General features: G+C 44.4%; 1 protein-coding gene across 1 annotated transcript; it reads left to right on the forward strand.

Moving 5' to 3' along the window:
• Positions 1 to 417: 417 nt before the first annotated feature.
• On the forward strand, positions 418 to 27,648 carry LOC119041608 (NXPE family member 3-like). The gene is made up of 5 exons (XM_053655338.1): positions 418 to 491; positions 15,738 to 16,517; positions 24,729 to 24,802; positions 24,909 to 25,121; positions 27,116 to 27,648. Exons 1-5 carry the CDS (start codon positions 418 to 420, stop codon positions 27,646 to 27,648), a joined length of 1,674 nt encoding a protein of 557 aa, XP_053511313.1.

Below are 27,648 nucleotides of genomic sequence, written 5' to 3' on the forward strand. Positions count from 1 at the left end.
GCAACCTTGAAAACTTGGGGGCAGGGGTTTATTAGGGTTTAGAAGCAAAATGCTTATGTCCTAGGAAATGAGGAGTAGCATTTTCATCTGTACAAGAGGATGGTACACAACCCTATATTAACCCCTAAGCTTCCTCTTGTCTTCACAGCCCTGAAGCCCATGGATCTACATGCCATGTATCAGACAGAATTCCCGATGGCAGTGGAGACCACTGGGAACATAGTGCTACACTGGTGGGCCCACAGCTAGCCCCTGCACTCTCTCCGCACTCCAGTGGCCTCCCTGTATTTTGTGGTCTGGGAGCTGGGGGGCCTGGCCGGGTCCCCCACACCATGGTGGTGCTAGGGCTGGACACCTACTTCACCTACCTTCCCTCCATCCATCTTTGTGTGATGACTGGCAGGAATCCTGTTAGCAATGGCTGCACTGCTGGCCTGGGAGCCCCACACTCTTGTGGTCATCAAACTGGCCAACACTGGCTACAAGTCCGTGTATGGATGGCAGTGACTGGTTCACCCTTCAGATGAACCGACTCCTCCGAGCTGCCTTTGCTAACCTCCGTGTGGCCATTGTGGATACCTGGGAAGTGACCTCCAGGCTGGCACTGCCGGACAGGATCCACCCAGGGCAGCTCATTGTCTGCAATAAGGTGGACTTCCTCCTCTCCTTCATCTGCCCCACCTGAGCACTCCTGTGGTTTCTGGGGCTTTGTGGATGGGAACATAGGAATTGTGAAGGGGACCACAGCAGTAATGGGACCCTGAACTAACAATGATCCAGAGAAGAGTGGTTACCCTGAGAGTTACCCCCCAGGGTTAATTACTGGTAATTTTTTGGAGGCCATCCTTGCATACAGTTGTCTATATACATAAAACATATGTGTGTAATTTTAGACATATGAAATCTTTTATATGCCTTCTTTTAATTACCAAATTTTTATTGGTGTAATTGTAGATTATACAGTTGTAGGTAATAATACAGAAATCTCTCATACTCAGTTTCTCCCTTTGGTAACATCTTGCAAAACTATATTACAGTACAGTATCCCATGCAAGATATTAAGATTGATACAATTCACCAATCTTAGACATTTCCCTAGTTTTATTGTACTAATTTGTGTGCGTATGTCTTTAGTTTTATGCAAGTTTGTTGTATGTATTGTTTTGTGTCTAATTCTTTAGCATCTGTATTGTAGCCTTACAAAGGAAAGAAGACAAGGTCAAAGGTTTGTCCAAAGTGGCAAGTCTAATAAACTAAACTAGAATCTCAATGGATTCTACTCTCGGGCTAAAGGGAATAGAGAAACAGAATCTCGGATCTTTTCACTTCGAAATCCACTTTCCCTCTAATCAACAACTATTGTCACCAATGTGAATAAGAGCCTGTTTGAGGGTAAGTCCTATGAACAATGTTTAATCCTTACCTTTTGATTTTTTTCTGCATCATGAGCCTTTTCTTCCTTGTTAAAACCATCTCTTCTCTTGCCTTTCATAATGTTAGATCCTTCAATTCAAACATGAGTAACTTGAAAAATGAGATCCATCAGAATCCATTTTGCTGGTGAGGATGGTACCAGAGGCACCTAGTTTTCAACATTGGTGGTAGTTGCAAGATCAGGCTCCTAGCACAGAAATGGCATCCTTGGTACAGTGTAAAGCAAAACAGGAATTTCTCCTAGAAGTTCTGCTCAGTTGGGCAGCAGCAGTGCTGATGGTATAAAGTACAGTTCCTGGAAGTCTAGCATTCAGGCCTGCTTCTCCAGTTTCCCAGCAGCATGTGGGATACTCAAGATCCTTTTATTAATACCTTTTTTACTCTTTAATCATCCAGAATTAGCATCTATTTCTTGAAAGCAAAAACTTGGATTAATCAGACCATGTGATTATGTACCTGGCAATTACAGGTTCGTATGTTAAGTGCTGTCATAGAAGGGAGCTATGAGAATATGCAAGACAGGCATATAACCCAGTCTTTGGGATCTAGGAAAGAATTCCACAAAGGTGAGATACATGAGGTGGGTTTAGAAAGAAGGCTGTAGATTAGCTAAGCAAGAGTGTCAGAAGGGCATTCCAGGCTGAGAAATAGGGATATGCAAAACGCACATTTCTGAGTTTGGAATAGGCTGAGGCAAGAGGTCAAATAACAGAATCAAACAAGAAGATTCCTGAGGACTTCATATACCATGCTAAAAGTTGTTTCTTGGACTAGTAGCAGGGTTAGGGCCCAAGCCTTTCAGTATGTACACCAGGATAAGGTAGATGCCTGAAATTACCTGGCTGCGGTTGTTGATGAGTACTTATTTTGTATTCAGCACCCAGCCTTGCCTGAACACTCAGGGACCAGTAAGCTGAAAGTAACCATAGCCCGTGATGGAACCTACTGACCTGGAAAGAAAACAGCAAGCCAAACCCTTACCTTGCAATCCCCTGAGCCCAACTTTCTTCCCTTAGTCCTCCAACTGTGACCCTACTCAGCCAAACTCCCATTCTCCTCAGGAAACTTGTTATCTCAGGTTCTCCCTCAAACAACTCTACTCCCTTCCCTGTGGTTTCTACAATTAACAGAAAGTTCTTCTCCAAAGTTGTGTCTTACTGTACTGGGAAAGAAAACATTTTATGCCCTTAGCATTGACCTTGCTGCTAGAAAACCTAAGGCTAAATTTATTGCTCCCATGGAGCAACTTCTAAGCAATGAGTTTAATTACTGGTTTATCTACCTTTGCCAGTAGTTAAACTATTGTCTCTCAGCTCCAGAAATACCCTTCTATGATCTACTCTGTAAATCTGGAGTTGGAACTCTACAAACATTTCTGTTCTATCTGCTGGTTTGCTACTAGGATCTTTCAGTAGAGGATTCTAGAGTGAGGACTGCAAGTCTGGAGGAAATAGAAGGGATTCTATTCCTTGCTATTGCTGTTTGTCTCCTGTTCTCATCAGCTGCAGCAACCTTCACACTGGCAACATCTGTTCCTTCTAGGAGCAGAAGCTGAATTCAGTTGGTGTTTTTCCTCACACCTGTGGAACCAGTTGAACAATTTCCCTCCCTGAGGTATGAGTTTTTCTCCACAGAGTCCTCTCCTAAGTTGTCATCATTCTAACATCTTCGTTTTGCTCCTTCTGCCCCAAGGGTGGGAGCTGCTTCCCAAAGTTGCAACCTACATGACACCTTAGTGTTCTTTTTCTGCTTTTTCAATTACATGTGAACAAATTTGTATACTCAGTTAACACTTCTTTACGTTAAATTCTCTTCATTGAAATCTCGTGTGATTTCTGTTCTTTCCAGACCCTAACGGTATACTATCTTCTCTGTTTTCTGAGTTTTCCTTTTTGTAAATCAATCTTTATCTTGTCTAATCAAAAAGTTATATGATGCATTTTGAAATAATGGGATAGAAATAATGTTTTCCTACATAAACTGGGTTTCAAAGTTTCTCTTTTCCCCCAGCCTCTCACTCATTTCAACAGCCATACCATTTGGAATCCTCCCAACCTCCAGCTTGAGCTCCATCTCCTCTTAGTGCTCAGTGTTACAGAAAAGACAATGACAATTGAAGCTCAGGAAAAAAGAACTCAGTCTCCAAGCAAAAATGCAATATACAGTCTCATATACACATTTCCCCCACCTGCTTAGGTATGGACTTCAAGTCTAGTTTCTCTCCAGAAAGGAGATATATATCGCTCTCTCCTCAGAACATTGCTTTGTTCTACAGACTACAGACATCAGTAGAAAAGGCTTTCTGGTATGTGGGAAGAGGAAGTAATTATTCTTTCTCTGAGGGTTTGGACCATACTGTTCTTCAGTGATTAAGCTTCTCTAGCCTACAGCCTTAGTCCCACATTTTTTCTTTGCTTTTGTGTTCTCTGCCTCTAAGTTAATTCTGCTAAGAAGTGTGGTTCTCTCTTTCTTACTGCAACTGCCCTTTCTCCATATTTGACCTCATTCTGGGCACCTGAGTGGCTGCATCATCCATGTGTTTGCAGATGCTGTGCTTTGGCAGTAGTTGAAGTATCAACAGGACCCCCTGATATGCTATAAAGAGAAAAATAAAGACTTTGGGGACTTTGTAGAAGATTGAGAGAAAGAACACGAAGAGTTGAAAGGTATCCTGCCATTAGGTAAGAGGGTTTAGGTTTCAGAAAGAAAATGAGAGCAGGGGAAGTGGACAGATGGGCAGATTCAGGTTTAGGAAACAGTGTATTTAGTCTATTTATCAAGCAACCAGTATGAATTAGTCACAATGTGAGCAAATTACTGTCCTTAGTGTTTTGGGATACAAAGAAGGGCACAAGATATCGTGCCCGAAGCCCATGTGTCCTATATAAGTAGTCCTCTGGACTCTCCTGGGCTTTGTTTCAGGGCCACCTGATCCTTCTTCAGACCTGTTCTACTTAAACATGTCACCAGCCACCAAAACAGTACCTAGGAGTATGCCTGTCTTTGCCCCATTTAATCTTGCCTTTCTCTGGGGTCTAGCTTAAAAGGAAGAGGAAGATAATTTCTCCATGAAAGTATACTTTTTAGATTGGTAGAAATGGAGTGTGATAAGCCCAGTACCTTCTTCTCAGTGTTTTCTATGGAAATGAGATGTCCACTGAGAATATATGTTCTTGATTGCACTCTGCTGTCTTTTCATTGGTGAATTTAACTGGTTTACATTTCTTTCAATGACAGTGTATAAAGTAGGACTTGTTTCTTCCAACTTAGTTCAAATTCCCCATTTACTGTAATTTTTTTTCTTCCCTGGTTTCCAATGAATGAATCAATTTTTTTCTGATGATTTGAAAATTTTTCATTCTATTTTTAGTTTTATATTCATTAATTATACTTATATTTACTTAATCGTTTTCTTAAAGCTATCAATAGCTGTATATTCACTCCTAAACAATACAGATGCCCTCATGTCCCTTAATCATACCCCATGCACCGCCTCCATTATGTTGCCATTGTCCAGAATTTAGTTATGAGTTATATGAATATATGCATCATTTTCTTTAATATTTGTTTCTTCTCCTTTTTATTGAGATGTGATTTTTATATATAGCCAAATTCACAGTGTATACTATATTTTGCTGTGTATAATGAGTTCCCATGTATAATGCACACCCATGTTTTTGGCCCAAACTTTCAGGAAAATAGTTGTTTCAATTTTTAAATTCAATTGTTTATTTATTTACATTTAGAAACAAAACCAATTCTCATATTCTAGGGTATTATTTTGCATATAGATATCATTATTGCTTTCTAGAGTTACACTTTTTTTTTCCTTCTGTTCTGATTGAATGCTTTTTTCTTCCTTGTGTTCCAAATTGTTGATTTCATTCTTAGCTTTGTCCCCTCCACTGCTGGTTCCCAGTAGGTTTTTCTTTATTTCACTTAATGTAACACTCATTTCTGCCTGGGTCTTTTTTATGCTGTTGAAGTACTTGATGAGTTCCTGGAGAATCCTGATTACCAGTATTTTGAACTCTGCTTCTAAGAGGTTGCTTAACTACATTTTGTTTGCTTGGGTTTTTTTGTTTTGTTCTGTTTTTTTATTTGGGCCATATTTATTTGCCTCCTCATTTTGGCAGCCTCTCTGTGTTTGTTTCTGAGTACTAGGTAGAGCTGCTTTGACTCCCTGTCTCAGTAACACAAACTATTGTAGAAAAGTGCACCTGTAAGTTGTATGGGGCAGAGTCTTAGGTAACCACGAGGATAGGCAACCTATGTCATGTCTCTGCTGCTGTGCAGGAGAGGGCTCAGAGAAGAGATGCTTCTGCTTCCTGGCCTCTGGAGTTTGGCCCAGGAAGAAGCTGTCGCCTGGTACTCACCTTGTTGCCAGTCACTTCACTTTCTCCCTATATGCTATTGGTTCCCTTCCAGCTGTTGCCCTGGTGCTGAATCCCAGAGCAGGTGGGTCCATGTGAGTCCTAAATCTGTTGTGGGCCCTTTAAGAGGAGTCTCTTGAGAATCCCAAAGTTTCTTCCACTGCCAAACCCCCACTAGTTTTTATAGCTAGAAGTTATGAGGACTTACCTTCCAGGTGCTTGAACCCTGGGCTGGATGGTCTGGTCTGTGGCTGGGATCCCTTACTCCCAAAGTATCCCTCACTCCCAAGGTATCCCTCCAGATATTTGTCCACCACATGTGGATGTGTAACTCTCTGTTCTCTATCTCCACACCTCTCTGTACCTCTGCATGCATCTTCACCCCTCCTACCTATCTGGATAAATGTGGCTTCTTTAAATCCTTGGTTGTCAGACTTCCACACAGCTTGATTTTCTGAAAATTCTGTGTGATATTTGTTTTGCAATCTATTTGTAATTTTTTTAATTTATTTTTTATTGATTATGCCATTACAGTTGTTCTATTCCCCCCCTTCATTCCCCTCCACCCTACCCCCCCATCCCCACCATTACCCCCCCATCTATTTTCTATCTACTGTCTATGCTACTTATTTTCTGTACCTTCTCCCCCCTTCTCCTCCTCCCACTCCCTTGTTGCTAACCCTCCTTGAGATCTTCATTTCTATGTTTCCACTCCTGATCTAGCTGTCCTTTTTTAGTTTGCTTTTGTTTTAGGTGTGGTTGTTAATAACTGTAAGTTTGCTGTCCTTTCACTGTTCATGTTTCTTTAACTTCTTTTTCTTAGATAAGTCCCTTTAACATTTCATATAATAAGGGCTTGGTGATGATGAACTCCTTGAATTTGATCTTATCTGAGAAGCACTTTATCTGCCCTTCCATTCTAAATGAAAGTTTTGCTGGATAGAGCAATCTTGGTTGTAGGTCTTTGGATTTCATGACTTGGAATACCTCTTTCCAGCCCCTTCTTGCCTGTAAGGTCTCTTTTGAGAAATCAGCTGACAGTCTGATGGGGACTCCTTTGTAGGTGACTGTCCCCTTATCTCTTGCTGCTTCTAGGATTCTCTCCTTCATTTTAATCTTGGCTAATGTAATGATGATGTGCCTTGGTGTGTTTCTTCTTGGGTTCAACTTCTTTGGGACTCTCTGAGCTTCCTGGATTTCCTGGAAGTCTATTTCCTTTGCCAGATTGGGGAAATTCTCCTTTATTATTTGTTCAAATACGTTTTCCACTGGTGGCTGTTCCTTTCCCCCTTCTGGTACCCCCTATAATTCAGATGTTGGAGCATTTAAAGATGTCCTGGAGGTTCCTAAGACTCTCCTCATTTTTTTTTGAATTCTTGCTTCTTCACTCTTTTCTGTTTGGCCATTATTTGCTTTCTTCTGGTCCACTCCATTGATGTGAGTCCCAGTTTCCTTTTCACTGCGATTGGTTTCCTGTGCAATTCCATTCATTTCAATTAGTTTCTCCTTCATATGTTTCTCTAATTTGTGGCTATAATCAACCAGTTCTGTGAGGATCCTGATCACCAGTGTTTTAAACTGTGCGTCTGAGAGTTTTGCTATTTCTTCATCACTTAGATTTATAGGCTCTGGGGCTTTGAGATCTTCTTGAGCCATTTTTGGTCTGTTCGGCCTGTTAAGTACAAGGAGTGGAGCCTTGGACTCCCAGGTCACTGGTTTGTGATGCTGTATGTGTAGGCGGGGTCAGAGCGGGGAAATAGCGGTGCCCTCCGCTGCCGCTTGCTGCATGGACCTGCTGGGTCCCGGTCCAATCGCCCACTCCCTCGCTTGTCTATCCACGCATGAATGTGCGACCACAGTCAACCCGCAGCCCTGCTCCCTCGCTGTTTCCCCACAGTCGCTTACTGAGTTGCCCACCAGGTCCAACCCTGCACCTGGGTTCCGCGCGCCTGAGTCCATCTGACCGAGTTTTCCTGTGCAACCCCACTCCACCAGCTGCTGATTTCGTCCCTCTTACCGGTCAGGCTGAAGAATTTGTTGTTATTAGACTTCCAAAAAGTTCAATTTTCTGTTTTCTGGCTATGTTTTCTGTTGCTAATATTTAGTTGTCTCTAAACTTGGTTGTGTGAGAAAGCAGGGCGTCTCCACCTATGCCTACATCTTGGCGGAAGTCCTATTTGTAATTTTTGCTATAATTGTGCGAGGAGGCATGGCATGCTTACCTATGCCTCCATCTTGAAAGGCTGAACAACTCTTTCCTTTTTTTTAAGAATTTTATTTCTTTATTTTTAGATAGAGGGGAAGGAAAGGAAAGAGAGAGGGAGAGAAACATCAGTGTGTGGTTGCCTCTCGTGCACCCCATACTGGGGACCTAGCCTGCAACCCAGGCATGTGCCCTGACTGGGAATCAAACCCATGACCCTTTACTTCTCAGTCTGGTACTCAATCCACTGAGCCCCCCAAGCCAGGGCTGGCTGGACAACTCTTATTTCACCCTGTTTATGATGTCACTCCTTTTGATTTTACACTTTTATTTACCTAGGGCCTTGGTCACATTTCAGATGACTAAAAAACAACTCCAGGCTTCTGCAGACCTATTCATCACACAGTCGAAGTGGCACAAGATTGTGGTTGTGGGGTCAGTCATTGCAATTTGGGTAAGTATACCTCTTTCCACTTATCTCTCTCCAACCATAGAGCATGAACCAGTTATTTTAATCTAGACAAAGAAGGTTGAGGGAAGCTCTCTGTTTTGTCATTCTATTTTCTTGTTTCTAATCCAAGAAGAGAAATGTAATGGAGGAACTAAATTATAGAAAGAGCATAAGCATGTTGTATCACATAATGGTAGCAGAAAGGGTGTCCAAACCACTAGCCCAATAGAGTTTGTTGGAGGGAAAAAGAGAATGTAAGATGTCTATGCTTTCTCTTTCCCTAAGTTGTTAGATTTCTTTCCAGTTCTCCTGGATCCTTCTTAGTTCTTAAAACTGAGAAAGCCACTACTACCTCATACCTTATCTCTAAGGATACCCTGCTCCTCCTCCCTACCTGGTGCATATGTAGAAGTTTCCTTTTCCTTTCGGTTCTGCTGAGATAAAAAAAAATTTTTAAAGCTTAACCAGAAATAAAAAGGGAAAACAAGAAAAAGAAAACTTAAATATATAAATCTATGTGTATATTTACAAAGGACAAACCACTTGGGACGAAGGACAAAAACATCCTTTCTTGTTTTCTAGTTCAATTCAGGTTCATATCAGAGAACAGGAAACAGGAATTAAGTAGAGAAGTGCTATGTCAGAATAGAGTTTATACCTTAGGGACATTATCCTGGTATAGGAAAAGATTACTCCAAGAGGTGACATTTCCTGATATAACTATAGAGCAATAAGCCCTTGAGACACCCTACCCTATTGTATCTCAGAACATCTTCACTTTCTTCCCATCAACCAGGAAGTACCATACTAAGATGAAATTTAGTTTCTTTGTCTACTGTCTTATACCTGTTGGAATCCAGGCCTAGCCTGGTTATGGTCACTAATATTTTGCTCCTTGACAAATTAATCTCTCTCTCTCTCTCCCCCCTCCACAAATGTTTCAAAGATACAAAGTTGTGTTCTCTGATTGTTATAGAACAAATAGGGCCACACATACAGGGCCAAGGGGGGTCATGATATACTATTACTGAAAGGACCCCCTATGGGGCTCGATTGTCCATCGCCAGATAGGAAAGACATCTCTCAATGCCAGAGATCTGTGAAAAGGAAAGGAAATGTTTATTTAATGCTATACAGGCTTAAAGTAGTGACCTAATGTCTTCATTAAAATATCAAAGTCCTTTTTGGATACCCATAGATGCCCACAGTGCTTCCTTATCCCTCTGCCCTAATTCAGGGTACTGTAACTCTGGAAAAGAAGCAAACATCTGTGTTTTAGGCCGCTGGCACCATTAGCTACTCGCCATCCAGGCAGGATCCCTAATTAATCCAAAGCCATATGGCACCTTCTCATGGCCTACTGGCAAGAGTTCTTTCACCCTTTTTCCAGGCAAAGTCTCTCCTACTTCCTAGGCCACACTACCATAGGGAGCACCCCAAAGCCACATGGTCCTCTTCTACCAAAGCTGCAGGGGTCCCTACTCTGGCCAAAACTGCATGGTTCTTCTCTCTACCAGACCTGTGGTGGTCTGCGCTCTGGCCAAACTGCGTGGATCTCTCCTCTCCTCCAAAGCTGCAGGGAGGGAGGGGGTGGTCACCACTCTGCCAAAGCCGAGTGGTGGTTCTCTGCTAAAACCACATAGCGATTTCTCTCTACTCCAGCTGTGGGGGATCCCCACTCTGGCCAAAAGCATGTGGCTCTCTCTCTTTCACATGGCTGCAGGGGTCCCCACTCTGCCAGAAGCACGTGGCTCTCTCTTTAATGGCTGTGCACCTTGGTTTAAATCCCTGTGCCAATCCTCCTCTGCAGCCCCATTTCCGACTCCTCCCACAATCAGCTACACTTGCCAGTACTCCTGTATCCTTCTAGCTTTACTGGGCTGCCATAGTGAGTCTGGGCAGGTGTGGCCCCATGTTGTGGAGCCATTCATCTCCAAGCTCTCACTCAGGGGACCTGGCCCTCAGTTACATCTTGGGTAGAAGTCACTCCCTTCTCCCTGGCTCAAAGTATGGCCACAGCTACTCAACATATCTATGCAACCAGTTAAGGGTTATAGATATGTTAAACAACCATGCCAGAGGTTAGCGCAAAGTTGTGGCTGTACAAAACAGCTCTCAATGGCCCTGCTCCATCTGTCCCTTCCCCCAACTCACACCCGAGGGGGGATGGGGTGAGGTAATCTTATATGTCTTTCTAATATTTCCTGGATGCCCTGAGTTCTGGGCCCCATTCCAAATCCCTGTTTGGCCCTCTCCCCCCTCTTGGCTGCACCCTATTACATGATCACTACTGAAATACATTAGAAATCAATAATAGAAAGATTTCTTAAAAATTCCCAAATATTTGGAAACTAAGTAATACACTTCTTAATAACCCAGTGGGTCAAAGAAAAAATATGAAAGGAAATTAGAAAGTATTTTGAATGGGAAGAAAATAATAACAGACCTACAAAATTTTGTAAGATTCTCAGAGGGAAATTTATAGCATTAAATATCTTTGTCAGAAAAGATCTCAAATCAATGAACTCAGTTTCCACCTCAAGAAGCTAGAAAAAGAAGAAACTCCATGTAAGCAGAAGAAAGAACATAAATAAAATATCACAGCAGAAAAAAGATAGAAAACAGAAAAATATAAAAAAAATGAATTACTTGAAAGTTGGTTCTATGAGATGACCAATAAAATTGATTAACTTCTAGTCAAATTAATCAGTAAAAAAGAGTAAAAAGAAATGATTAGTATCAGGAATGCAAAAAGGTGTCATCAATACATATTCTACAGATATTGAAATAATAATGAAATACCACAAGCAAATTTAATCTAATAATTCTACAACTTTCATGTAATTGACAATTCCTTGAAAGACAAAAACAAAAGATGACTCAAAAAGAAATATTCAAACCAAATAGCTTTATATCTGTTGTGGAAGTTGAATTTGTATTTAAAAACTCTACTTGTAGCTTCCAGTCAAGATGGTGGCATAGGCAGATATGGCCTGCCTCTTTGCACAACATATCAAAATTACAACCAAAATATAGAACAACCATCACTCAGAATCATCAGAAATCAAGATGAATGGAAGTCTGACAACCACAGAATTTAAAAAAACCACATCTATTGAGACTGGTAGGAGGGGCATAGATGTAGAATGGATTGGTCTCTCACCCACATGTGGTGTATAAAAATTAGGGAGGGATATCTCAGAAATGAGCAAGCCCAGCCACACAGCAGGCCTTCCAGCCCAGGGTTCCAGTGCCAGGAAGATAAGTCCCTACAACTTCTGGCTGTAAAAACCAGTGGGGATTGAGTTGGTGGAAGAAACTGTGGGAATTCCAAGCAGTTACTCTTAAAGAATCCACACACAGACTCAACCTACTCAGATTCACTCCCTCTGAGCTCTAGCACAGGGATGGCAGCTTGAGGGGCACCAGTGGCATACTGGGAGAGGCAGAAGTGCTTGGCATCTAGGCAAGCAGAGGCCATTGTCCAATTTCTGTGCCCTCCCCTCAAATAGCCATGGAGCCAGCAGGCTGGTGCCAATTTGAGACTTCATCAACCTGGCTAACACTGTTTGACCAGCCTTGGAGATCCTCAGAGACTCCACTCCATCCAACTTTCAGGTCCACCGAAGCTGCCTTTCCATATGAATGGTTGGCCTTGGCTCATGTTTCCCAACTTCCCAAATCCTACCAAAGAAGCAACAGCTGGACTCAGTGAGCTCCAGGCCAGGCGCTAGCAACAGCCAGATTAGTTTCACAGCTTGGCTTTATCTGAAAATCTCTAAGCACACCACAAATAGTAGCCCTCTCATGGATCTTTCTAGGTCAGGAAGGGTGACCTCAGGCAAAACACGGGTGGGGGCTGACTTTGGCCTGTACCACTTGGGAAACCCTAGGGCCAGAAAACCCAGTGGACAGATACAGACCACATCAGAATACCACCACTCTGCCCCTTCATAACTCATTCTCCATGGAGGGCAGAGGTTGGTGGTCAATGGTCACAGCCAATCCTTACAGCTGACTGGTCCGAGTAAATCCCTCCCATTGATCTGCCAACAGCAATCAAAGTCCAACTATAAGAGGAAGGTGTACTCAGCCCCCAAGAAGGGCACACCTCGAATACCCAGCTTGGGTGATAGTGGAGGCTGTGCCACTGAACCCTACGGGACACACATTACATTAGACCACACTACAAAGACATGGAGTCAAGGCAGCTCTACCTAATATGTAGAAACAAACACAAGGAGGCTGCCAAAACAAGGATACAAAGAAACATGGCCCAAGTAAAAGAACAGATCAAAACTCCAGAAAAATAGCTAAATGCAATGGAGATAAGCAATATATCAGATGCAGAGTTCAAAACAATAGTTATAAGAAGTTCAAGGGCCTTAATGAGGACCTCATCAGCATAAAAAAAAACAGTAAAAAATGAAGGGTTCACCAATTAAAGAACAATTTACAGGGAAACAACAGTAGAGTGGATGAAGCTGAGAATCAAATTAATGATTTGGAACATAAGAAAGCAAAAACAATCAGAACTGCAAGAGTAAAAAAGAATCCAAAATAATGAGGGTAGATAAGCAACTTCTGAGACAACTTCAAGAGGTCCAACATTTGCCTCATAGGAGTTCCAGAAGGAGAAAAGAAAAAGCAAGAAATTGGAAATCTATCTAAAATAATAGTGAAATAAAACTTTCCTAATTTGATGAAGGCAATAGACATGCAAGTCCAGGAAGCCAAAAAGGAGTTAGTTACCAAAAGGTTGCCAGATGGGAAGTGGGAGGGGGGAGAATGGGTGAAGAGGTGAGGAGATTAAGAAGTACAAATAGGTAGGTTCCAGAATAGCCATGGAAATGTAAAGTATAGTATAGGAAATGGAGTAGCCAAACAACTTATGCATGTGATCCATGGACATGAACAATGGTAGGGAGATTGTCTGAGGGAGTGGGGGGTGCGGGGTGGAGGTGGGGCAAAGGTGGAAGAATCAGGACAACTGTAATGGCATAATCAATAAAATATAATTTAAAAAAATTTAATGTTCCAGTTGTTGCCATCAACTATCTGTTGAATGCTCTCCTTTCCCTGGGCTTCTTTAATCACATCTCAGTCTAATTCCATAACTTTTTTTCAGTCCTCACCCAAGGATATTATTTGTTTATTTGCTTTTTTTGTTGTTTTCTTTATATTTTATTTGAGAGAGAGAGAGAAATATCAATCAGTTGCCTCCCATCCTGATTGGGGTTCGAACCTGCAACATAGTTATGTCCCCTGACCAGGAATTGAACCTGCAACCTTTTGGTGTAGTAATGATGCTCCAACCAACTGAGCCACCCAGCTAGGTCTAATTCCATAAATTTAAAACAAATATATGTTTATTGATTTAGAGAGAGGAGGGGAGAGAGAGAGATAGACAGACAGACAGACAGACAGACATCAATGTGAGAGAGAAACATCAACTGGTTGTCTCTCTTATGCTCCCTGACCAAGGATCAAACAGGCAACCTAGGTATGTGCCCTCCCTGGGAATTGAACCTACAAAATTTTAGTGTATGGGATGATATTCCAAACAACTGAGCCATACTGGCCAGGGCTAATTTCATAATTTTAAGTCAATTTCAGTTATTTTATCAGTCAATTTTTTTTCTTAGACTCGGTTCTATTCATTTGCAAATTCAGCTTCATGCCATATTTAAAGCTCTCCTCTGATCCTTTCCTTCTCCCTCTATCCCTTCTTGCCAAATTCAGCTGAGGCTCCAGCTGATTTGAGTTGGCGAGTAAGGCACGCTCTGCTCATACATACCTTTCTTATTCCTCTTCTCTCTATTTCCTCTTTGATATTGAGAAGGGAAACCAAGAGATAGAAAACTAAACAGGCTCTTCTCTGTCATTAACCTGAGCGAGGTGGACATCCATTCCTGTTGACTGATCACAGCTACTGACCAGCGATTGACTGTTGGCTTAAGGAGGTGGTGGCTCAATAGGTCCTGTGGATGAAGGGCTTAATCTCAAGCCACTCCCAGAGTCATTGGTGGCCTCTTGTAGCTCTCTACCATATCATGTCTCATTGCTCAACTGCATGTCTCTTGGCCCCATGGTACATGGGGCCCTGGTACATGACCACCCTGCTTCTCGATCACAAACTACACCAGCAACTCCTATGACATGACACAGAAAAATTCAAATTCCAGGAGCTATTTAAGTGCCTTTTGGATAGGTCTCAATGATCTGCATGAAGTACATATTTCCTCCTGCCCCATTCCCTCTGTACCAGTTCTTCCTTCCTGAGGTACCTCCCAAATATTTTTCCTGCTTGTGTTGATTTTATCCAGAACTGTAAGGAGAGGCATTTGGGCATCCCCAGTGCCCTGGCTCTTGGGGAAATCAAATGAATGGGAGTGTGTACATATAACCTAATGTCTACACTATGAGTAAAGTCAGAGCAAGGCTGTCAAGATTCTTGATGCTCAGGTGTAGTCAGAGAATAGATCAGATACAGGATAGATAAATTCTAGAGACCATCAAATGCTGATGGGCCATAAAATTTAATTAACTTCCTGCCCTGGGAGAAATTGCTAAGCATTTGCACTGTGATTTTGAGCCATATGGATGTTTCCTATGAGGCAAGGCCAACTTAGGTTGTGCTTGCTTAGATTTTTATTGGGAGCTGGAGAGAGCTGGAGAGAGCTGGAGAGAGCTGGAGCCACAGCCTATTTCTTCCCCAAAACCCAATTCTAATGCACATGGCTCTCCTTTGTGTCTCTAGTGTAACGAAACCCCAGGACACCACATGTCCAGCCCATTGACTGTTCCTCTTTCTATGTGAAAAGGAAATCCTCCTTCTAAATACAGGATGGAGATGTCTAGTAGCCTGGGTTATGGAAAGAGAAAAATAGGAGGGGAAGGTGGATTTACTCTGAGTCTTGGGGTCCAAAAAGAGAAGATGAAATTGTAAGGAGGGGGGAGAGCTAGAAATGGGAGCTGGGTCCCAGCCTGGACCCTTTCTGGTGGCAGTGGGAATGTGAGTGTCAGAGGTGAGCAGGTGGTGGGCAGAAATGTGCAAGGACCAAGAAACAGAAATGCTATTTAGTCTTCGTGGGATTTAGCAAAACCCACAGACATATGGTTTTAAACTTGAGACGGTGTTTGCAAAAGTGCGTGGTGGTGGCTTAGACAACAGCTTTGGGTCAGAAGTAGCAAAAGGCAGGGCAGGTAGGATTCCTTCCTGAGACCCGCCAGGCAGAGGAGACCTAAAATTGGCAAACTGAGAACTTGTTTCCAGAAACAAATACGAAGAGGCACAAACCATTGATCAGTTTCTCTTTTTCTCCCCACAGATCTTGTATATCAGGGTGTCCTGGCCTGACAGAGATGTCCCTCTGTCCCCAAGGCCCCAACCTGCCCGCAAGTCCTCTGGCTCTCTCCCCCATGAGCTCTCAGACCTGACCCATCTTCTGTACTGGCCTCTGATCCCAGGAGATGAGGGGGAACTTTTGGCCTCCACCAGTCCTCAGACCTCCACCTACTGCCTGAGGGATCCTGCCCAGGCCACCTATGCCCTGGGAGGCTCCCTAGAGGCCATCCTTGTGGCCAGAGACCATTGGGGAAGGCCCAAGACCCATGGTGGAGATCTGTTTCGGGCACAGTTGCTGGGTCCCAACTTGAAGGCAGGGGTCCCTGGGGATGTCCAGGATCTGGAGAATGGCACATACCTGCTGTCCTTCCCCCTTCTCTGGGCTGGGCAGGCCCAGGTGCAAGTGCGGCTTATCCACTCCAGCGAGGCCGTTGGGGTTCTGAGAAGAATCTGGAGAGACCAATGGGCCACAGTCGATTTCATGGGCTATTTTCGGGGACCCACAGGATATGAAGAAATTGTCACTTGCAATATTAACCCCCTATTAACTGGGAAGGAAGAGTCTATCTGTCACTACAGGGATGAAGATTCAGGGGAACTGTGGTTCTGTGCTCAACCTCCCACCCTGCCCTGTGACTCACTGGTGGGACATTCAAGTGGACAGTACTGGAATGTGACCACATCACATGAGAAGGCCCTGCTGGTGTGGTAAGAAACCCAGCTTTCAGGGATAACTGCCCCAACTCCTACATCCTTGTCCCTGTGATTCTTCTGCCTGAACCCCTGCCCTTATCATTCATCTATTCATTCCTAATACATACACCTCCTGAGCACCTATTACATGCTCAAGTGAATCTATATATTATGTGATATATAATACATATTATATGCATAACAGTGAGCACCCCTGACCTCTACACATTTCCAGTGAAGATATGCATGACTTTTTAAAAAATATGTTTTATTAATTATGCCATTACAGTTGTTCTATTCCCTTCATTCCCCTACACCCTGCACACCCCCTCCCCCACCATTCCCCCCTTTAGTTTATGACCACGTGTCTCAAGTTCTTTAGATTCTATATTTTCCATACTATTCTTGCCCTTCCCCCCATCTATTTTCTACCTACCATCTATGCTACTTATTTTCTGTACCTTCTCCCCCCTTCTCCTTCTCCCACTCCCCTGTTGCTAACCCTCCATGTGATCTTCATTTCTATGGTTCTGCTCCTGATCTAGCTGTCCTCTTAGTTTGCTTTTGTTTTAGGTGTGGTTCTTAATAACTGTGAGTTTGCTGTCCTTTCACTGTTCATCTTTTTCATCTCTTTTTCATAAGTAAGTCCCTTTAACATTTCATATAAGGAGCTTGGTGATGATGAACTTCTTGAATTTGATCTTATCTGAGAAGCACTTTATCTGCCCTTCCATTCTAAATGACAGCTTTGCTGGATAGATCAATCTTGGATGTAGGTCTTGGGATTTCATGACTTGGAATACTTCTTTCCAGCCCCTTCTTGCCTGTAAGGTCTCTTTTGAGAAATCTGCTGACAGTCTGATGGGAAGTCCTTTGTAGGTGACTGTCCCCTTATCTCTTGCTGCTTCTAGGATTCTCTCCTTCATTTTAATCTTGGCTAATGTAATGATGATGTGCCTTGGTGTGTTTCTTCTTGGGTCCAACTTCTTTGGGATTCTGAGCTTCCTGGATTTCCTGGAAATCTATTTCCTTTGCCACATTGGGGAAGTTCTCCTTTATTATTTGTTCAAATAAATTTTCCACTCGTGGCTGTTCCTCTTCCCCTTCTGCGACCCCTATAATTCAGATGTTGGAACGTTTAAAGATGTCCTGAAGGTTCCTAAGTCTCTCCTCATTTTTTTGGATTCTTGTTTCTTCATCCTTTTCTGTTTGGTCATTTTTTTCCTCCTTCTGGTCCACTCCTTTGATTTGAGTCCCAGTTTCCTTTCCATTACTGTTGGTTTCCTGTGTATTTCCCTTCATTTCAATTAGTTTAGCCTTCATTTTTTAATCTAATTTGTGACTAAAATCAACCACTTCTGTAAGCATCCTGATCATCAGTGTTTTGAATTGTGCGTCTGAAAGTTTGGCTATTTCTTCATCACTTAGATTTATTAGCTCTGGGGCTCTGAGTTGTTCTTGAGCCACGTTTTGATCTGTTCATGCCTGTTACGTATGAGGAGCAGATCCTTAATTGTTCACCAGGGCAGGGCCACCCAGGTCGCTGGTTTGTGACGCTGTATGTCAGGGCAGGGTCAGAGAGGGACAACAGCGGTTCCCTCTGCCACTTCCTGCCACTGGGGCCTGCATGGTCCATCTCACTGCTAGCTCCTTCACTGGTTTATCTGCGCGCGAATGTGTGACCTCGATCAGCCCTCAGTGGGTCCACCCACTTCTCCACACCTGGGATCCGCCCATGGATGCTGGCACACCTGGGTTGTGCGCCCAGGTTGGTCTGGTGGGTCTTTCCTGCCCGACCCCACTCTGCTGCTGGCTCTGCCCCTCTTACCGGTTTGGCTGAAGGGTTCGTTGTTGTCAGACTTCCGTGTAGTTCAATTTTCTGTGGTTTGGCTGCATTTTTGTTGCTAAAACTTTGTTGTTTTTAAACTTAGTTGTGCGAGAAGGTGCAGTGCTTCCACCTATGCCTCCATCTTGGCGGAAGTCCTCTCTGCAATGAGTTTTTAAAACAGGAAGTGTGATAAGTGCTTAACTGTATGCACTGAGTGGTTCAAGGACATGCAGAAAGGGCCCCCTATCTGATTTGTGATGGTGGAGGCAGGTGACAATTTAGCTGGAACTTTAGGGGGAACCACAGACCTCTGGCAAAAGAGAAATGTGCAGGTGCTGTCCACCCTCTTGATGGCCCCTTCAAGGAGGGATGTTAATTTAAAAATCACCATTTTATGTGGTCAGAGAGTAGAGAGGGTGGATGTGACCCCACTGAGTGAGGCAGGAACAGAGACTGCAGCCTGGAAACCAAGCAAAATAAAGGCTGAGAATTGTCCTCAGTTGCTGAGATCCTGCCTCAGCGGGTCTCAGGGTCCCTGAAGGAGGAACAGCGCGGCGAAGGAAACAGAGCTGGACACCAAGTGGAGTGCCGGGGGACAGTCAGACTGGTTAGTTCTGACTGGCTCTCTGAATGCAAAAATTCTTTATTTTTATAGGGATGATTATACAGTGTTAAGGCAGACAGGTGCATAATGTGCTTTTCATAACAGAAAAGGTTATTATAAAAAAATAACTTGGAAAAGTGCAGGAAGTTCCACAGACTCTATCATGCTTAACAAAGGTTAGTGTGACCAAGAGGGCTATTTATCAGCTAAGCAAAAATAACTTTGAGCAGTGTACAGACTCCCAGGTGCCTATTGTTGGCTTCATAGGTAGGCCAATTCTAAGAAATCCTTCAGGGGTAACCATGCATGGCGAACTTAAGTAATGGTTATTAGAAAAGACAAAGTTTTCTTGTGGTTAGGTTGTCTGAATTAAATGTCTAATTGTCTGTCTAGATATTCTTATTACATCGTGGTGAGGACATTCTTTGTATTTACTCCCATGTGCTTAGACTATAATATCTGATCCACTTCCCATGCCTCTTTACCCATCTGTCTCCATCTATGATTACCCCCATCTAGGGTATAGGAGGAGTAGTAGCTATAAAGAGTTCTGAGCTCCTATGCTCTGGCACATCAGGGGTTTCCCTTAACAAAATCCTCCTCTATTGTGGTGGAAGTTGGTCTGCTCACTGTTTCATTCCATCGCTGTTTCCAGGTGAAGGAAGCAGGCGGCCCTGGGGCTGTTAGGGACCTCTGTTCTGCAGTCAGTAAATCATTATGTGTAGTATCAGAGGAACTGTGCAGAGGCTTAGTAAAATACTAATGTGCCAAAGTCCCACCACCACATGCAAGCAAGAACAAGCATACAAGGAGAGATAGCCAAGATTTCCAGCCATAGTCACTTTTGCCGTGCAGATGCATCTCATCCATCCCAACTGTGTCAAGAGCTGGTTGTTGGTTGGCTCCTGACACTCAGTCTCAGGGAGCAAGGCTCCTGGATGGAGAGGGAGTGGGAGTGAGGGAGAGGAGACTATGAAAACAGACTTGCTCACAGTGAGCCCTTCTGTCCCTGACAGAGCTGGTGCTAGAGAGACCCCAGGGGTGAGGGTAGCACTTTTTAAAATGGGTGATCTGGGCATCTGGTCTCCGGTCTCCAGAGATATAACAGAAGAAGGAAGCAAAAACAGGGTCCCAGAAGATGGCTGGTGTAAGAAGAACAGTAGACAACAGGAGAGCTGGAGGGAACCTCCTAGGAGGGAGAAGGGAGAGAAGAGACTATGGCTACAGGCAGAGGTTCAGGTGGGAAGGCTGACAGGTGAGACAGCTCTTCACCCTGAAGAGCATGAAAGTTATCTCTGGCTGCTATGAGGACTGCAGGATCCAACTTGCCTGAAGCTCCAAGGCAAGATGACCTGGAGACACCCGAGTGCCAGCTCTGCCAGAGCCCATCTCTGGACGCTCTCAGCCATCTTCATGTTGGGACTTCCCACTAACATTTACCCCCTGATACAAAAATTAGCACCGAGACCAATTTTCATGCTCCCTTTGGTCAGAAAAGGAAAACCATCTATCTTTTTTGGCCTTGGCTGACTGGAAATAAATCTAAGATTCAATCTCATGATGTCACTTGGAGGTCAAGCCCGAGTCTCTGGAGTGTGACTGTGAGGTTTAAATCTCCAGTTGTTACTGTTTGCCAGCTTCTTTGCATGTGATCTCTAGCATATTACTTATCCTTTCTGCACCTCTGTTCTCTCATGTGTAAAGGGGATAATAATAACACTACCCTCATAGACTGTGGTGAGGAACAAATAAATTAATATATGTAAATGGCTTATAACAGAGATAGCACATACCTGGCTTGTTGGCTCTTATCATCTGATCTCAGGTGTTTGCTTCTCTTGAGCTCTGTGCTAGACATTATCAAAAGTCCCACCCCAACTCTATGCTAGACATTATCCAAAGTCCTAGAGGTCCTGGAGAGAGGAGAGCAGGGCTGAATGGTCTCATCCTGCAGAAGCTAACAGTGTACTAATGGAGGACAGGCATAAGACAGATAATCACCTAAGTGACGAATGTGTAGTGGACATGAATTTGCAATCCCAAGGTCAAGTGTTTTTTTTTACAACAACTTTAGTCCCATTCTGAGGGCCTCTGTAGCAGGGCTGGTGTTAAGGGTTCCCCTGGCCTAGGGTCCTGCCAAGGAACTGACACTTGACCATGAGGGGTCTTTCTTTCTTTAGCCAACTGTCCACAGTGGTTACTCCAGAGTGCCCATAGTCCAAACCTGAGTGGTCTTGGGCTCTGCTAGGACAGGCATCTCCAGCTCAGTCTAGAGTCTTTGGGATAATCCTGCACCTGCTTCCTGAAGCTCTGTAACCTCTCTGGGGCTCTAGAGACCTGACACTCTTGGGACAGGCCACACTGAGGCATTTTTCTAGATTCTAGGAACATTTTCTTGCTCCCTCTTCTTTCTGAAAGCAAACTCTCCTCTCCTCCTACTAGAAAAGACACTGGCGTTCAGACTGCCTGTCACTACCAAATCAAATAAGCAATGACAGCAATTGAATCTTTATGGGTGCTTTATTCAGATGGCCAGCAATCTGAGAAGATGGCAGATTCATACCCTAACAGACAATCTTATGTTTTCTTTCCAAGCCAGCGTTTTTATAACAGAGAACAAAGTGCAGTGAAGAGTTTTGAAATTCAGGGAAAATTAGATTTAAAAAATCGCACTATCCTTACCCTGGCAGTTAGCTATTCCCAGGGGTAGGTGGTCGTCTGTCTCTCCCTGGAACACAGAGGCCCAGATGCCTCCACTTGTCCAGGTGGTAATCTTTAGCAGTGCCTCAGGAGGTCGGCTGTTTTCCCAGAAGCCAGGATAGGGCTTATCTGTAGGATCTGAAACAAAAGCTTTAACATATACATTACTTACTAGGCTCAATTATTTACCTTAAACTAAAATTTTCCAACTCTTAAGCCCCCTATTACTCCTGGGACACAACCTCTTCAATCAGTCTATTCTTTCTTGCAGCAAATGCTGATTGAGCACCTGTTACAAGTGTGGCTCTGCTATAGACACTGGGAAAGCAGCAGGGAACAAAACAGATAAGGACCCTGCCCTGGTAAAGTTTATATAACAGAAGAAAGGGATGACAGCAATAAACATAACAAAAAATAAACTATATAGGATGTTAGAAGGAGGTTCAAACTATAGGAAGTTTAAAATATGGAGGTGGTGAGGATTTGGAGTATGTCCAGGTCAGGTTGCAATGTTAAATAGGGGGTCAATGTGGACCTCTAATGAGGTGACATCTGAACAAAGACTTCAAGGGGATGAGAGAGTTGGCCAAAGCTATACCTGGCAGAAGAGGGTTCTGTGCAGAGGTAGTGCAGTGGTGTGCTTGATGTGTCTGAGGAACAGTAAGAAAGCCAGATAGCTAGATGATGTAAAGAGTAGGGAGGTAGTGGGTGAAAAGATCAGTAAGGTTAAGGGAAGAATGTAGCACAAACAGGAAAGGCTCTGTAGAGATGATGGGTTTTGCTGTAAGATAAAAGGGATCATTGGAAAAACAAAAGGTAGAAGGCTTTGACCTCAGGTTGCAGTAGTAGAGGTGTCTAAAGTGATTCATTTCTAGATAAATTCTGAAGGCAGCACCCATAGAATTTCCAGAGAGACACAAAGAGGAATGTACCAAAAAGTGAGAACTTGAAGATGGCGGCAGGGTCTGGGGCCTGCTCACCTGGAAAGGCAGAATTGCCATCAGCTGAAGTGGGGAAAGCTCTGGGCGTGGAAGGGTGGGGTGTAGATCAGGAGTTTGGTCGCATGTATCAGATATCAAATGGAGATATTGAGCAGATGGTCAGATACACAAATCTTGAATTTGACAGAGAAATATGTGCTGGAGATCTAATTGGGGAAGTTAAAGTCAGGAGGCTGAGTGAGACCACCAAGGGAAGGAATGTGATCCAAAAAGAGGAGCAAAGGTTGTGCCTGGATGCTCCAATATAAAAAGACTGGGGAGAAGGAGACTAGCAAAAGGGGCTACCAGAAGAGGGAGGTGTCCTGGCAACCAAGGAGAGAGCATGCCTCAGGGAAGAGGGAGCTACTGCTGGGCTGACCAATGGACAGGAATGACAAAAAACTGGCCTTGGATTTTGCCATTTCTGGGAGTAAGAGTCCAGCTGGAGTGAGCTCAGTGAGACCAACAGGAGAGTTAAGGCTTCTTGCAAAAGGATCCAATCATCTTCTTGTATGAATCATGTTTTTTAAAAGATTTTATTTATTGATTTTTAGAGAGAGGGGAAGGGAAGGAGAAAGAGAGGGAAAGAAATATCATTGTGTGGTTCCTCCTTACATGTTCCCCACTGGGGACCTGGCCCGCAACCCAGGAGTGTGACCTGACAGGGAATTGAACTGTGACAACCCTTTGGTTCATAGCCTGTGCTCAATCCACTGAGCTAGACCAGCCAGGGCTGAATCATGTTTTTTGTTGTTGTTTTGTTTTTTTTAATTTTAGAGAGAGAGGAAGGGTGTAGAAAGAGAGGAAGAGAAACATTGATGTGAGGGAGAAACATCTATCAGTTGCCTTTAGTACATGCCCCATTGTGAAACCAAACCTGCATGTGCCCTGACTGGGAATCAAACAGGCAACCTTTTGATATGGGAAACTGTGAAAAACCTCTGTTTAACCTTTATTTGCCCAGGCCCCAGGCGCCCTAGAGAGAATGATGGGGCCGTCTGGGAGGGCGGGTGGTGGGATAGTGAGGACTGGAACTGGCACCCCTGCTGATAGAACAATTATCACATTCTGTTTCTGTAACCCACGTTTGTCACATAGACAGAAAGACCCCCTAATCTATATATTCCCCAAGAATCCTTTGTTTGGGGCTCAGAATTTGGAAATGACTCCTCTGGGCCCGTGCACATTAGTTAAACAATAAACCTCGTACTCCAGAATCCCTCAGTGTCTGGTTGCTTTGTTTTCCTATAACACTTTCAGTGTGTGGAATGATGCCCAACCCACTAAGCCACACCAGCTGGAGCAAATCATGTTTTTAATGTTCTATATTTTGTGATGCTTTGACATCTTGGGGCCTTGTAGGCCTGCCCCTCCCAGTGTTAGCCAACCCCTAGAGACAGCACACATCTTGCCTTCAGCACACCTTTGATATGCAACCTACCCACTCCCCAGTCTACACTACTACTTCTTCCTCCTTTTATCAGGTTCTTCCAGCCAAACACCATCTCCCTGCTGAAATCACCCCAGGGCCAAGTACCAGGCAACTACTTCTCTAGCCCAGAGCCCACTGAAATTATTCAAACTCTTCGATCCTAAACCCAGTCAGCTGCTTACCCTTCCTCACCCATTCCTTTCTGCAGAAACTGCAATAAAGTATTTTGTTCACATTTTCCTCTTCTTCTTATGCCTCTTGGCCAATCCTGGTGCTTCCCCCATGTGGCCTTGCATGGTGCACCATGTCGCCCTCCCTACCTCTAGGACTTTATTGACTGCCTTTAAATATAGAATAACACACTATCTTTTTAGTGGCAATCATCTTTGATCTATTGATTTCACCATATCTAAGTAAAACCAAAATCCTGGGTACATTTTAAAACACATCTGCTTTCCACACTGATGAAATCCCTGAGGCTAGGGAATTCAAAGGACCTGGATCCCTGAACTTCAGTTTCCAAGCACTCTCTCTTCCCCAAGCTGTCTCCCAGGAGCCCTGACAGATGCCCTTGACTTTGAGAACTTCTTTTCCTCCAACAACCTTCATGTCGCCTTAGCCTAGAATCTCTTCCTATCACACATGTCCATTAAGGGGTCCCTTCTTGCCAATTTCTCTTCAGGAACGTGACAGATAAGGTCCTCACTCAGGGTATTTCTGCAATCTGGGTGGCAGAGGAGAGCAAGAGGAGTCTGGGTAAGTGACACTGGGGCCTAAAGAAAAGGCAGCACTTATTCCATGCCTGTAGCTTTCGTTTCTTCCATATTCACTGACTATTTTGCTTGCAAACAATTGCTTGCAGTGCTGCCCCCTAAACAGCTCTGCCGTCCTGGGATTCCAGGCCCAAAGCCCTCTGGCTTCTACTACCAAGGAGTATGGCACTCACTGTTCTGCTCCAGCCGTACCTTCTCCACGGTTGACAGCATCCTGGACTGCCTGGCTGGTCATGTCATCCACATGATGGGGGACTCCACACTTCGGCAGTGGTGGGAGTATCTGCGTGACACCGTGCCCTGTGAGTGGCCATGAGAGGAGAGGGGAGGACTCCTAAGAGAAAAAGAGTAGAACCAGGACTTTGAGAAGGCAGAAAACATCTACCTTGATATGGAGTGTTGTGTAAGGACAGGACACCTGGGTTTGGGGCACTGGAAGGGATGGGAAACAGTACCCAGACTGTGCATCACCTTAATGATTAAATGGACAATCTGAGGCTGTACCAGGAGAGCAGACAGGTTTGATGAAACATGAGTAGATAACCTTGGTTGCAACTAATTATTTGCTAGGAGGGTACTGGAGGAACAGAGTTGTAATTTAAGAAAGTAATTGTAGAGAAACCAAGGGTTTTGTTTTATGACATTTGGGAGACACTAAATGTTTTTAAGCAGAGTTTTCAGTTTGTTGGATAGATTGGATTGAAAAAGAAAGACCAAAGACTAGTTACAAGACTGTATGGTCACCATGTGAGGTGATGAGAGGCTAAACTGGTACAGAAATAGAGTGCTAGCGGTAAAGGAAATATCATGCTAAAGGAATTGACAGTCTTCTTGACTGCCTGGTTCTGGAATAAAGGGAGATGATCAGATTACTATGGATAACCATAAAATGAACTCAAAATAAAAGTCACTGGAGTGCTTACTGGATGTTGGAGCAAGGGGCAGGAGTGAGAGAAGATGGTGTATTTACTTTACACCTTTTTCATATTGGGTTAAAGAGGTGGTGGGGGCAAGTTTCTGGGGAACATGTGGATGAGGCATTCGAACACATGGGATTGGAAGTGAATTGAGATGCCTGAGCTTCAGACAAAGTTTTGGTATTTATTCCTCTGAAGGTAGAAATTCAAGGAGGTGAGAGTGTCATACAGGGCCTTTGCCTTGCAGGCACAAGTTTCATAATATAACGTGGATTAAGAAATATGCCTTATTGGAGAAAGGAGCAACAGGACAGCCAGGGAAAAAAAGAGCATCAGCTCCTAGCCCCATCCCCCACATGTTCCCCCATCGTTCTGTAGAGAGAGGTGTGCGGGGCCAACAGGGTGGGTCTATGCTCTCATGAAGGAGACACCCCGCCCCCATCATAGGTCTCCCTTCTTACCTACAAACAGAAGAGCAGCCTTGTTGGGATTCTTAGCACAAAATACATGTGGGCTGCCATTTGTTTATAGAAGATGGAAAACACACGCTGCCCCCACCTGGAGACTCTGAAGTCTGTGAGACAGTTACCTACGTTTCTGCTTGAGGGGTTGAAGCTCCCAGACTCCAAGGAGGGTTAGTTTGGGTGCAGCCCCTCCTTTTGGGAAAAAAGGGAGCTCTGGTCCCTTTGGGACAATTTTGCTCATGGCCAGGTGGAGTGGGTGAGTCTTCTAGGCAAGAGATGTTTTTAAAGATGGATGGAAGCTCATGACAGAGGTTGTGAAAACCAGACACTCTGCTAGCTGATCTGGCACCTTTCTGTGGAATAGAGAAAGGTGGCCTCTGTGCCCACACAGCCATGGAGCACACTGTGGAGAAAGCACACAGGGACTTTGTGCAAAGAAATGAGGGCCTTTTCCTGCAGGTGTGTCTAGCTCCCTGTCAGGACCAAGCAGACTATATTTCAGGAGTTGCTGGCCCCCTAGGCTGGGCACCATTGTGAAAGGACAAAAACCGGACAACCCTGAATCTCTAGCCTGGAGCAAGTCTTCATCCAGGGGTGGCTGAAGGGAGCCAGTGAATGAATCTGAGTTGGAGTGCCAGGTCTGAAAGGGACTGTAGAGAGTGACAACACGCTGCTAAGGAAGAAAAATCAATGAGACAAAGTGCTGCAAGGAGTCAGGGAGGTGGAGGACGGAGAACAGGTATTCAGACTTGGTAACTAGGGGGTCACTGACAATATTATATAGATTAGGAGAGTAAAATCAGGTGATCGGGCCGCAGAATGATAGAAGAAAATAATGTTAGATCTTCTGTATTTTTAAATCAGGAAGTACAGTCCTGAATTAACCCCTAAGTCTCCTGTCTCCGCCTCCCCCAGCCCTGAAGCCTGTGGATCTACACGCCACCTATCAGACAGGACCCCTGATGGCTGTCGAGACCACTCGGAACATAGTGCTGCACTGGCGGGCTCACCGCTGGCCCCTGCGCTCCCTCCGCACTCCAGTGGCCTCCCTGCACTCTGTGGTCCGGGAGCTGGGGGGCCTGGCCGGGGGCCCCCACACCGTGGTGGTGCTGGGGCTGGGCGCCCACTTCACCACCTTCCCTCCATCCTTCTTTGTGCGACGACTGGCAGGCATTCGGGCAGCTGTGGCTGCACTGCTGGCCCGGGAGCCCCACACTCTTGTGGTCATCAAACTGGCCAACACCGGCTACAAGTCCGTGTATGGCAGTGACTGGTTCACCCTTCAGATGAACCGGCTCCTCCGAGCTGCCTTTGCTGACCTCCGTGTGGCCTTTGTGGATGCCTGGGAAATGACCTCCAGCCTGGCGCTGCCGGACAGCATCCACCCAGGGCGGCTGATTGTCCGCAGTGAGGTGGACTTCCTCCTCTCCTTCATCTGCCCCACCTGA

The sequence above is a fragment of the Artibeus jamaicensis genome, unplaced genomic scaffold (genome assembly GCF_021234435.1).
Source record: "Artibeus jamaicensis isolate MK-2021 breed Jamaican fruit bat unplaced genomic scaffold, CSHL_Jam_final contig_956, whole genome shotgun sequence".
NCBI lineage: Eukaryota > Metazoa > Chordata > Mammalia > Chiroptera > Phyllostomidae > Artibeus > Artibeus jamaicensis.

Excerpts from the sequence above, each read along its gene's own strand:
- LOC119041608 (XM_053655338.1), top strand. The coding sequence starts at position 418 with ATGGCTGCACTGCTGGCCTGGGAGCCCCACACTCTTGTGGTCATCAAA. Across the intron at positions 492-15,737 it reads AACACTGGCTACAAGTCCGT|AAACAAATACGAAGAGGCAC; the intron begins GTATGGATGGCA and ends ACTTGTTTCCAG. Across the intron at positions 16,518-24,728 it reads GAGAAGGCCCTGCTGGTGTG|GAACGTGACAGATAAGGTCC; the intron begins GTAAGAAACCCA and ends ATTTCTCTTCAG.